The following is a 13,735-nucleotide window of genomic DNA, read 5'->3' as shown; positions in this document are numbered from 1 at the left end:
TAGGAAGGGTATCATGCTGTCAGATTTGGGGAAAGTTTGAAAACTTTCTCTTTGTGGAAATGAGCTTTAAATGACAAGAGAGTGAGTAAATAATGAGACAATCTTCTGTTTTGGGTCAGTAATTTCTTCAAGAACATTCCCAAGCTTAAACGTTCAAAAGACATCCATTCTAGCAAACAAAAATAATGTTTCCATGTGGGAATCTGTGCATTTAACATAGAGGCAAAGCTAAACCTACACAATTTCCTGACATAAACAGTAAATCCTCCACAGGTTAAATGAAATGACTTGACATCTGCTATAAACAAAGCCTACAGAAACTGCTGTTCCACTAGAGAAATTGTAGCTTTGGCTTTTATACGGGGTTCAGATGAATGGGGTTTTTATTTCCGAGATAAGCTATAATGACGAATCTCTGCTCCAGGGAAAGACTGACAGAATGAGAGGAAAGTGACAAGCCGTGTGAGAGAGCATCATCACAAAGGTTTCCCATCTCTCCCCCCTCAGTAGCCCACCTGTTGGTGCTGGTTTATATCCTGCACTCACTCATTTTTGTCTTGCTCTTTTTTCCCCTGTCTTTCAAGAAAGCCTTGGCCTTGTTACAGAGTCTCATCCTGTTCAGATCCCAATCTCTGTCTCTGCCTTATTAGAAATCCAATTCCCTGCCTCTCTGACCTCCCATTCTCTACATTTCCTCTTTCAACATTTGCAGCGAAACTTTTGATGTGAGCAAAATATCCTGACCAATCAGGGTTTCGTTTGCCTCTATTAAGACGGAATCTTCCCTCCATCTTCACTCTGGGTAAATATGCACATATATTAGAATGCATTACTTCCATGTGCTCTAGACCTACCAGAGTTTATTTTTATAATATCCACCGCTGGCTGTCATGAGGCACAAACCCTATCATTTATTGAGTGTGCTGATATTTGGCGGGATCTGTTCTGCTTGTTGAGGTATGACTATCTGAGCTTCACCGTTACATAACAGCTAGATTGCAGGTTTCCTGGCTGAAAATGAATCATAGCCTATTGAATCACCCTGGAGGACCTTGGATAGCATCCTCCAGTCCTCCACAAGGACCCAATCACGACAACAATATATATCTTATCTTAGCACACTATGTCCAAAATACACTGTAAATTTGTTTAGGACACTGTTAGGGAAGCAATTTACCTAATGGAGAAACATAACCTAAATTTTAAAAAAAGAAAGAAAAGAAAAGAAAAAGAAAGAAAGAGAGAAAAGGAAAAAGTAGTAGAAAATGATAATTAAAATATCACGTGTTCTCTTTAAACCGGAGCAATTCTTCACTCGATCATAAAGCAGTGCCTCCCTCTCATTAAGCACCTGTCAGGCGCTCCGCGGCGCGCGGCTCCCACGCACTAGATGAATCTCTCGCGCTCTCATCAGAAGGATTCCACTACAGCAGTCGCGCGCAGCTCCGAACACCGACGTTCTGTCATTTCCATCAGTTGTAGGGAATTCTTTATCGGGGAAACCGCGCAGAAGCAAAGACGAATCACCAAACGTAAGTACTTAAGTCAAATTACTAAATGAGGTTTTGACCACCTGTTTGTTGAGGTGTATTTGCGTCTCATGAAGTGTAGGCTAATGGAAATATACTGTTTTGTGAATGAATGTGTGTGTGATGCGGATAGCACTTTTTCAGCATTTTTAATATTTATTTATAATTATTATTTGGATTTATTTTTGTATTTATTTATAGTTATTATTTATATTAAGTAGAGACAGACATTACCCCCATCTTACTAACTTGAATAACCCATTTTTAATTTAAACATACCTAGTCTTCAAGCAGTAAATGAATCCATGAGAATTTCTTGCTCCAACCAGACAACGAAAGCACAGTGTGAACACAATTCCCAAATAGTGTTCTAGTCCAAGAGAACCCAGATAATAAAAAAAAAGGTACAAAAGCTGTCACTGGGCTGTTACCTTTTAGGTACTAATGTGTGCTTAAGGTACCTTGGATACTTAAGGTAATATGGACCCTTTTGAAATTGCACCAGTGACAGCTTTTGTACCTTTTTTTCTAAGAGTGTGTTTAATTATTCCATTATCTAATGTAGGTCAATATATAAAATTATTATTTATATTGAATAAGTGCAGACAGACGTTACTAACTTCAATAATGAGCTTAAAATGCAGTTACATGGCTTACATCAGAATACATAAATTATGTATTTTCTCCAACATGGGTTTTTAGAAAATATTAATACTTCAATCAAATGCATACCATGTTCTTTATTTTTTAAACATTTTAAGTAAAAAATGTATTATAGTAAATGAAATATATTTATAAAATAGCATATATATATACATATATAAAATACAATAAATAAATTATTAAATTTGTATTCATCTAAAGGATAAGACTGGTTAAGGTACTTATATAATGTAAGTATTTTAAGGGTCCCCACAAATCAGACATAGCTGCAGGAAAATGGAAATATCCAATAAAGTATATTCAGAACACCAGGGGGATGCTTGCAGATCAGGCAGGGGAAAATACTCCCCCAGAAAACAATAAAGAGGTAGTATAACGACAGACGGTATGATTCATCAACATGTCTTTGAAAATATAAACAACAGAGCTGACGGTGTTTTGGTGATCCCCGTGAAGTTATTTCGGAGTTGCGCTGTGACTCTCTGTGATGAAAAAAACAAAAAAAAAACAGCTCTGGGGCTGAATGCATGATAAATTGTAATGGCGTTTTAGAGCTTCTTTAAAAAAAAATGCAAAGACCTACATTTGCAGCACATGAGAATGCAAGTTATGATTACTAAATTGATAAATCTCAGACGTTTGTTTTTAGGTTTTGCAGATGAGTAAAGAGCCTGATGTATGCTGAGCATATTAATAGACTGAGCGGCATCCTTATCTTTGCCTGTCCTGCCCCTTTGGCCTATAGCCAGATGCCCTATGTTGTCTCATATTTTATTCAGGCCCAGTCAGGTACATTTTGTTCCTTATACTTCAGCCATTATTATGTGCATACAAGGCCATTATAAAAGATATTGATTGCAATTTGCCAGACTGTTCAAAATAAAAAGTTTCAAAAGATGATGATAATAATCATAGTAATATGAAGATACTGATTGTTATTTGTGTGACTGTTCAAAGTAGTTTTAAAAGATAAAATATATATATATATATATATATATATATATATATATATATATATATATATATATATATATATATATATATATATATATATATACAGTATGTTGTTAGGGGTGTCTGGTGTGTAGAAACAATGAGCACGACGGAGTACAAAAATTAGTTCTTTTAATTATCCACTGACTGAGAAGGGCACAACCAACCATGAATCCAAAATCATAGCAGACGAAGGAACATGGGAGAACACAGGCTTTAAATGCTGAGCGTAATAATGGGGAAACAGAAACAGGTGAGGAGCTAATTAACTAATCGGCAACTAAGGAAAACTAGGTCAACGGAAGACATGCCAAAACACATCAACATGTAACGTGTATATATAAATCCCTTCAATAAAAAGACGTTCATTTATGGTAGTTGCCTTTATATGACTAAGCATGGCACCTGGACGTGGACTGATATAGCAGGTATCTACAAAATGTTAAACAGATATTCACAGGGCTGATAAAATTAAGCATGACAGCAGGTTTCATATGTATAATTGAGTTTTGATTTCAGACTAGTAGAACACCAACTTTCTGAAGATATCAATCACCAACAGACGCTGTATTTTTGCACAACATGATTGATATTTAGTTCTCATTAATTCTATGAATGCACACCCAATGGAGATTCAATTACTGGATGAAGAATAGTGTTTTGATAGTGTGACTGTGTGCATGTAGTGGAGTATGAAATATCCCATGAGCCAAGTAAACAGTGAAATTAAAACAAAATGAAATTCCTTCTAAGCAAAAACAATTGTTTGAATCTCCTATGGGGTGCTTTTGGTGAGCAAATAAATGAGTTTGAATAGGGGGGATTGGTTTATTTTTATTTATTTAATTTGCCATGAGGTGACATCTTATATCACATTATATATGTGGAGATGTATAATGAAATATTTAATTGCTTTGGTGTGTCTGTTTTATTGCTTGTCTCCATCTTAATGAAATATATTCTCATCTGTTACAAATAGCTGGTTTGGGCCATTTTTATTGTGAATGAAATCCTATCTATCATAAATGTCAGAATAACTAATGAATGGTTAGCTCTGATTTGTCCCACAAAAATCCACTATCCATGAGTTGATGTAACCAAAACTTCTCAAATCTTACTTGGTACCTCACACACTCGAGTTAATTGGACATCATTGAGAACCGTCAGCTGTGCAAATTAAGGCAATTACGCTTTGTTTCTGAAGGTGAAGGACAAGAATGTGTTTGATGCGCTTCCAGCTCATTTCAGAAGAGTGCGGCGTTATTGATTGAGGCCATGTGGTGAGACAGCCCGTAATGGTCTTGTGATCGTGCCCATAAAGATTTTAGTGCCCAGAAGCATTCCATCTGTTCACTTCCATCTGAATCAATATCAGATGATACCTGTAGGTGACCCAGGTGACCCTATGTGTACAAACATCCACACCATGCCTTCATTTAGCAGGTTTTATAGAGACAGTCTCACCGCACCAGGCTGAGTCTAATCCTACTCTTTGTTCTTTATGCCCAAGACATGAATTTTGATAGAGTAGCAGTGCCTTGAGCAGAATTAAAGTAATAGTTCACCCAAAAATGAAAATTTGCTAAAAATGTACTCGCCCTCAGGCCATCCAAGATATAGATGAATTTGTTTCTATATGGGAACAGATTTGGAGAAATGTAGCATTACATCACTCAACGAAGATGTTCAAACAGCTGATAAAAAACATCACAATAATTCACAAGTAATCCACATGACTGCAGTCCATCAAGTAACGTCTTGTGAAGTGAAAATGCATTAAGAAAAACATTTTAAACACTCAATTCTGGCCAAAATATACAAGTTTATCATCCATAATTATGCTTCTTTCAGAAAAAAAGTCCATCACATAAAAATTTACCAACATATTTGTTTTCATCTGTGCATATTTCTCTCCTGATTCAGACACGAATTTTCATGGCAGAAAGCAATATTATGGCTAGAGGACTTGTATTTTAACCATTTATTTTAACAATGGTTTGAAGTTTAAACACATTAAATATGGATTTGTTTCTTACAAGCACAGCGTTTTACTTCACAAGACATTATGGACTATGGAGTGTGGATTACTTGTGGATTATTGTGATGTTTTTATCAACTGTTTGGGCTCTCATTCTGACGGCACCCATTCACTGCAGAGGATCCATTGGTGAGCAAGTGAATGGTAAATTTCTCCAAATCTGTTCCCATTAAAACAAACAAACAAATGCATCTATATCTTAGTTGACCTGAGGGTGAGTATATTTTTATTATTCCTTTAAAGAAATATCATTGCAACCAGGCTGACTCCAACCTGAAGTGCCATCACCAGTCCATCAGCCAGGATTTTTGGCACAGTCAGTGCTGGAAGTTTGAGAAGGACAGATCTTCAGTCATTCTGCATCTGGCAATGTGTTCTGATATCGCTCCGTGACAGTCTGTTGTTGTTTGCTCTCTGAAGCAGAGATGGCAAAAAATCGCATAACCTCTCGAGACGTGTTGCATAAGATTTATGTAGCCTACTCTAAAGTTCTTTATTTTGGTTAAAAATGAGAGAGTGCTGTGTGAAATTCCAACTTCCAGGTGGTTACATCAGACCTTGGGATGAATGGAAGTTAATGTGTAAAACTTTCTTTTGAGGGAATTGGAAGTCAGTGTAGCTACTTCAAATGGATGCTCTTTCATTTTTTTAATGCACAGCCCCATCTTATTGTGAATAATCCATTGTTGCATGCAAAAGAAAAAGTTTCTGTAATCTTTAATCTAAATGTAATAACTTGCTCTTCTTCTAAAATGACTTTCCTTTTCCATTGATGTCAATGTGAATAGCCAAATGCACTAGTTTAAACAATTCCCCTTTACCCTGGTTACTGCTAGCTACAGCCACCACATTAAACTAGTGTAGCGAATGACTATGAGAAGCTGTGTTTTAGTTGTTTCTGTCCCCAAACCTTTTTTCACTTACCTTCAAACCACCGGCTTGAATTTGGGCCTGATAGGATGAATTTTTCCATTTGGCGGAGATTGCTTTCATTTTTCATGTGTTATGTGTTGGTAAATATTGCTGTTTATTGGGAAATACTTTTATATGGGTATTGTATTGTGCTTTGTGGCACTCATTTAGTAAAAAGCTGGAAAATATTAGAAAAATACATTTTACAGAGTGTCTATTAAATGTAAATAGCCCGTCTTATTGGCAAAGGCATTAACCCTGTCCTGTATGTCTATAGTAGGAATAAAGTATTTAATAAGCCTTTAAATGAAATTGGATGTAGTGTCCTTGCATTGAGCAGACTGGCAGATGAGCTGCTACATGTGAAACTCATATTATCACCATGCTCAGAACTGTGGCTCCCAGACGTAGGAAGACACCTACAGTAGGTTCAATATGATTAGGGTTATGGGTAGGTGTAGGCTTTAGGGACAGGTCCCAATCAGGCAGCATCCATTTATGATTTTAATAAATATACACTGACCATGTTATTGCATACTGTTTAATAATTTGCTATAAATATAGTGTAGTACAATAGCATCTAACACTTGCACTTAGTGCTTAGTACACTGATTGTAAATAATATGCTTGGCTAAATTCTAGTTATATATCTCCCAGCCCCAACAGTCAGGTATCATCCATGTGCATTATTCCAACTTTAAAAAAAGAGATGAGAGAAATGGTGGGGTGCCAGTATAGAATCAAAATTGACCCTAGTTACATTTTTCATATGCAGTGCTGGTGTTATTGTGCATGATTCATTTGCTTCGGAATCTTTTATCAGAATGTAATAACTTGCTCTGAAATTACTTTCCTTTTCAGCTGTTTTCATTAATCCATTTACTTTTCAACCCCTCCCCTCCAACCACCTGGCTTCATTCCGATTTGAATAACAACCATTTCTCTTGAGCCAATCCAATCAAACATAGATAAAATAAAGTCTCGCCCTACATTCATTGAATTTCCTGTTTCATTTGGAAATATGTCACATGGTTTTCTCATTAAATGCTATGAACCTTCATTTAGAGCATCCACATAACAAAATGAATAAATCCCACGTTTTCACATGTGTGTTTTCTGAATCACCATATTTGTTTACTTGTTTCTGATTTTCTATTTTATACTGAGAACATGAAGCCGCAGCACCAACAAAACAGTGACGAATCTGCTGCACCATATTAGAGCTCAGTGAATTAACAGAGAAGGTCATTTGGGAGGGAATTGTTAGACCTTCAAACGCTTATATATTCACTGAAACTCGCAATTACCTTTGGTCTTTTGAAATTCTCTGAGGAAGGGAATTGTCATCTAGCAGGTAACCCAGGCAGGGATTTAAAAGTCCTCAAGGCATATCACAAATGCAAATACTTTTAATAGAGTATAAATCAAGAAAATATTGGTGTGAGAGATATAGTCCCTATTGACACGCACCTAACGGATCCTGTCATTTGTTTTCTTTAGTAGAATAGGGCTTTTATCTTGCGTATTACTTGTAAGTAAATATTATTTCTGCATTCTCAAGAAATTCATGTTTGATAGTACAGCGAGTAGATGGTCTTTAAATGCATAATGGCGAAGAAAGTTGGATAAAGATCAAAATTAAAGTGAATTTGTACATTATTAAACACTTGAAAATGCACTGCTTTACATATTACTGCTAATCTGACATTCAGCTTAACCTACGCTTTGTTTTAAAAACCTTGTGAGCTGTCTCTGTTGGCAGCACTTTTAAAGCATTATAAGTGCATGAAGGTTGTCCCAAAAGGTAGGCAGCATAATTACACTGCCTCCTAAGATACTTTATTTTGGCCTGATTCCAAGGCAGCTTGACCTGCAATTCCAGGCTGCACTATGAGGCCTGTGAAAACAAGTGGTCATGCTTAGCTGAGGTGCATTTGCCAAAAGCATTGTTAGCCGACTATGGTTAATATTATTTCTGTTGTTAGCTGCATATATTTCAGCAGTGTTACCTGAAACCATAGCTCCAGTGAATAACAAGTGACGTGACATACGGCCAAGTATGGTGACCCATACTCGGAATTCGTGTTCTGCATTTAACCCATTCAAAGTGCACACACACAGCAATGAACACACACCCGGAGCAGTGGGCACTGCGGTGCCCGGGGAGCAGTTGGAGGTTCGGTGCGCTGTACATTCACTCCCCCCACTTACAATACATGCCGGCCCAAGACTCAAACCCGCAACCTTTGGATTACGAGTCCGACTCTCTAACCATTAGGCCAAGACTTCCGAATGCAAAGTTGTGTGGTTGGCACTATAGCTCTCAATCTGTGGTGAGAAGCATACCCATATAGATATGTAATGTATGACACATGTTGTCCAACATCAAGAGTGATATTGCCATATATATTACTTATAAGATAAAATAGAATTTTCATATGTACACTCGCTGGTAGATTTGTCAAGGTTCTGTCACTGTGTTCTTGTTTATTATTGATTGATAAAGATGGAGATATAAGTTCAGAAAATATAAATTGCATATATGTTAAGCAAATTTATTAAAACAGCAAAACAACAAAAAACTGCATATTATATGTATTATTGTCACACCCCATTGGACTTTTGAGTTTTCATTCTTCATGTGTTCTGTGGCCCAGGTTTGATTTTGTTAGTCAGTACACCTGTGTCTTCATTAGTTGATCCTCCTCACCTGATGGTTCCTCATTAGCACCCCTACTTTAGCTCCTGCTTTAGTCTACTATGGCTGTGTTCGAAATGCCATACTATTACTATTTCTGCAGTATCCAGTATGTATGCTGCGCATAGTATGCAAATCTTCTGTATGCATGGAATACCCAGATGACCTACTATATTTGCCAGAATCTGCTAAATATAACTCAAGTATACTGACATCAGTATAGAAGCTGTGTTCCGAATGGCATACTATCATACAACTCCTACTATATTGCAGTATGCTGTGTGAATATTGTGAATAGTATGTGAATGTTCTGTATGCATGGAATCCCCGGATTACCTGCTACATTTGCTGAAATTTGATGTATGCATCTGAAAACGCTACGATAATAATATTAATATTGCAGTAATATATAAATAAAATTAATATTTCAATTAAGCAAACATAATTAAATTCCGCTGTCAAGCAGCTGTAAACAGAAACGGAGTGTACTCTAAGGCCCACCAATGCCTGGCTGCGATAAACAGCACTGCAAAAGAATCAGTGGTGCAGAGAGTAAAGGACGTGAGATGTGTGCTGTTGATGCGAGCGATCCGAGTTCGATTCCGGCTTTTGTCAAACTCGTGCAACTCCTTTTCCCATCACATACCAGATCAGAAAGGCATTTACATTCAATAAAAAATTAAGTAAATATTTGAAAAGTGGAGATTAAATGCCTCATTAATAATACAGTGTGCTTAGCTGTAGGTAGGTTTTTGTCCCAATAAAGAGGCGTTCATCAAATCAAATTTGATAATTTACACTCAATATGTTATTGCATACTCTTTTATAATGTACTACTGAAGTAAAAATGTCACCTAACGACTATTTACACACCTGTTGCTAAAGAAAATGCTGCTATTTTAGTGTAAACAGAATCTATCATTATTTGCACTGTGTAACTAGAAGTTATCACTTTTCCCAATTAGCATAACTGCTAAAAATATTGCTTTTTCAGTTAAAGACAGCTCAGTGTTGATTCAGTTCTGTCCAATATGTAAAGTTCTAAATTTATGAAATGAGTTCAACTGGGCAATATAGCATTGTTTACTAATATGAAGCCTTATTAACAAGCCTTTGTAAAAAGAATAGTTAGCACATTTGTTTGTAAGGTAACAACCTTGACAGCTGTGCTGAATTAATGTTTGTGTTTGTCATGTGACAATTAAGCATACTACTCTGAAACATTTGTTGCTTATTGTATACCGTTTCACACACTATTCTTTTAAAATAGTAGGCAGTATGCACTGTGTACTGGGCAGTAAGCAAGTATGCCATTTCGAACACAGCCTTTATCACTACATGTGCATCCTGCCTGTCCATCCTAAAAACTATTTGCATTGTTCATCGTCTTTGTGTTTCATTTACGGAAGCATAACAATTGTTTAGTGTGTGTGTGTGTGTGTGTGTGCGTGCATGTTTATATGGTTTATGAGGACACAAATTTGTATAATGACATGGGTATGACAGAGGTATTACAATATGAAGGTGGTTTATGAGGACACTGCCTATGTCCCCGTAATTCAAAAGGCTTAAAAAACATACTAAATGGTGTTTTTTTGAAAATCTAAAAATGCACAAAGTCTCCTGTGAGGGCTAAGTTTAGGTGTAGGGTTGGTGTAGGGCAATAGCACACACAGTTTGTTCAGTATAAAAACCATTACGCTTATGGAGAGTCCCCATAAACCACAAAAACCAACGTGTGTGTGTGTGTGTGTGTGTGTATAAAATTACAGTTGCAAAGGGGTGGAAAATTTCCAGTAACTTTCCAAAAATTCCCGGAAAGTTTCCCAAATTTACTAGAAATTTTCCAACTTGTTGCAACCCTATATATAATATAAGGGGACAACTGATTATCAGCGCCAATATTAAATATTTTTATGGTTATCGGTAGCAGTCATTTTCAAAAAAACGGTTTGCCGATAAAATAATTTAAAAGCATTTAAAGAGTTTGTCTTTTGTTATCATTAATTTTGACATAAATTTTCATCTACCAGACATATGCAGAATACCAGCTCAAAATATCAGTTATCTGTCTACTTGATCTGTAATATTCGGCATCAGCCCTGAAAAACACATATCTTATCAAGATGTATTGGCAGGTTTTAGGTTGCATACATATACATGACATGTCCAAAGCTACTGCAAACATACAGTTCAGACCCAAAAAATACAGTGTGAACCCTGTTGAACTCAGTTTTTGAATCAAGTGTGAAAGCAACCTTATCACAGTGTTAGCTTAGCAACATGCTAATACCAGAGTCTTTCAGAATCAATTTTGAATCAAGGTTTTTATGCATGCTGTGTGAGGAGTGCTTCCTGTATGATGTATAAAGCTGGTGTCTATGAAAAGTTTTTTAAATTGGTGACTTTATTCTTTATAAGGACAAAAACAGACCGCAAGGCAGCTTACTACCTTTAAGCAATGTAAAGCTGTATTTATAGTGCTAATCTTAAAAATATCATTAGAGGGCAGAGTGCTAATAGTGTTTAAACAGACAGTCTGATCCTGTTCTAATCAACTGTAGGAAATGAGAAATGGCTGGCAGGAGAAAACAGCTACCTGGGATGATCTTAGGATCACACTGACTAGCATGGCTTAGCATTGAGAAAGACAGGGTTGGCCATCTATTCCCAGTTTTTTTGTGAGCAGTCAATGTGCTCACTGGTGTGTTTCCACTGCACTGTGAAAAATGAATCACCAAAACTTGTGTGGAGCATATTAGATTGACAGGGCGGCACCAACTTCTCTAATGTGTTGTCAGCATCTTACTGCCAGGCCAGATTACAGCTTCACCAGCAGTGACGCAAATAGTAAACACTTTAAAATGCTTTCATCTGGCTTGGCATGCATAAGCATAAATCCTATTACCCCAAACAGAAAACTAAAAAGTGATAAGTACCTTTAAGTAATGTACCCGGCATATTTTTAAACATGCCGTGTAATGATGAAAACCATCTTGTGCTTATATAAGGTGGTAAATTTGGACAAGAGGGCGAGCAAACAAAATTGCCACCTTGAGAACTGCATAGCAAACTGTGGCTTAGTTCACACTGCAGGTCTTAATGCTCAGATCGGATTTTTGCTGAAATCTGATTTTTTTATTTTTTTTATTTTCTGTTCACATTGTCATTTTAAATGCGACTGCCATCAGTCTCATGTGTGAACCGAATATAGCCCTGAAGTGACCCGCATTCGCAGAAGAAGACGTGACGTCAGACGCAGCGCACTGTGTTTGCGGAAATAAAAATGGATGCTGCTCATGTTAGCGTGTGTTTAGTCATTTTTAAGTTAATGTGCAATCGGAGCCTAAATAACGAAGTTATATTATTGTCTATATATTGTCTGCCATTATGATTTTTAATCTTCCCGCCTCCTCCAGCACAGAATTGTGATGTCTGTCGCATTTCAATGACGTAAAAATCACATGAAATGCCACATGGCCGTTCAGACTGAAGTCGCATTGCAAAACATCGACTATGTATCCGATTTAGAACCACATATGAAAGAGTCCGGATTTGTGCTGTTCAGACTGTCATAAGAAAATCAGATATGGGTCACATTTTGGCAAAAAAAGTCTGATTTGGGCCACTTTAGCCTGCAGTGTGAACTAAGTCTAAATCAAATAGAGCAACTGCTGGAGTTTACATTTGAAATGGACGTACCTCAAAAATACTGGGGTTTCCTCCGGAATGGCCACTAGAGCATTCAGTAGATTCTGTAATTTGTCCACTAACAATGTCCAACAGTGAATATCACAGAAGAATTCTGTCTTTTTTCTTAAGTTCACCTAAAAATGAAAATTCTGTCTTTTTAATTGCACCCTCCTGTCATTCCAGTCGTGTAAAGCCCTATTCGGACGGGACTAGTTTTACAGGGGGTCGATAGAGAAATTTGTTTCACAGACGTACTTGGTGATTTTAATCCCGTCCGAATCTGCCACGTCTGTTTTTCTCACACGACCTCTGTAATAATTCCAGAGCAAATTACCCACTGTTTTTCAGCAAACTCTATCTGTCTGTGATTGCCGGTTCATTTATTTATTTTATTTATTTATTTTTTTTTCACAACGTGCTTCCTTGTGTGTTTTGGCCAATGCTCTTACCGTGTGCACATTTGATATATTTTCCTCCCGGCAAAGAAATAAATGATTAAAAAAAAGACAATAATAAAATCAAGAGTCAGATCACGCTCCGATCACTGTTAAGACTGGCTATTTTAATATCAGCGTCAGGTAAAATTAACCAAAAAAAAAGTAAACGTAACCACACATTAACATTGTTTTGCCATTTAGCTTCACCATGGTATTTGTGTGATTATGGTAATCAATCCGAATGACTATACGCAATGCATGCATACAGAGCGCGTGATCTCTGAAACGCCCAGATGTCCAAAACAGCCCCTCCCACCTCTGTAATAAACACAGAGATGTCCCGTCCGAATTGATACATGAAAATCGCAGACGTCAGGTGATAAGAATCGAAACTCAAACGTAGTTTAGAAAACTAGTCCCATCCGAATAGGGCTTAAGACCTTTGTTCTTCTTCAGAACACATGGACTATTTTAACAATGTCCTTACTACGTTTCTGGACCTTGAACATGGTAGTTCCCTTGCTGTCTGTGCAGGGTCAGAAAGCTTTCAGATTTCATCAAAAATATCTAAATTTGTGTTCTGAAGATTAATGAAGGTCTTTGAAACATGAAGGTGGGTGAGTAATTAATGACAGAATTTTCATTTTTGGGTGAACTATCCCTTTAATGTCATTTTTAACATTTTTGAAATAGAAATTCCAAGATAGTTGTAATATATCAAAAATTGATTAAATTTTCACTCTAAGAATGTTGAAATTATTTGTTTATTCTT

General features: G+C 36.7%; 1 protein-coding gene across 1 annotated transcript in view; it reads left to right on the top strand.

Annotated features, from left to right (window-relative positions):
- Positions 1 to 10,537: 10,537 nt before the first annotated feature.
- The window catches only part of LOC306873086 (high affinity choline transporter 1-like), a gene marked incomplete at both ends in the record, with an annotated part of 376,914 nt that continues 373,716 nt past the window's right edge, over positions 10,538 to 13,735 (top strand). Inside the window, one exon of the mRNA XM_079422111.1 lies at positions 10,538 to 10,591. Within this exon, the coding sequence (XP_079278237.1) occupies positions 10,538 to 10,591 (54 nt within the window). The remainder of the gene's footprint in view (positions 10,592 to 13,735) is intronic.

This window comes from Barbus barbus (genome assembly GCF_936440315.1).
Source record: "Barbus barbus genome assembly, chromosome: 7".
In the NCBI taxonomy this organism is placed as follows: Eukaryota; Metazoa; Chordata; class Actinopteri; order Cypriniformes; family Cyprinidae; genus Barbus; species Barbus barbus.
This window is presented reverse-complemented; position numbering and strand designations above follow the sequence as displayed.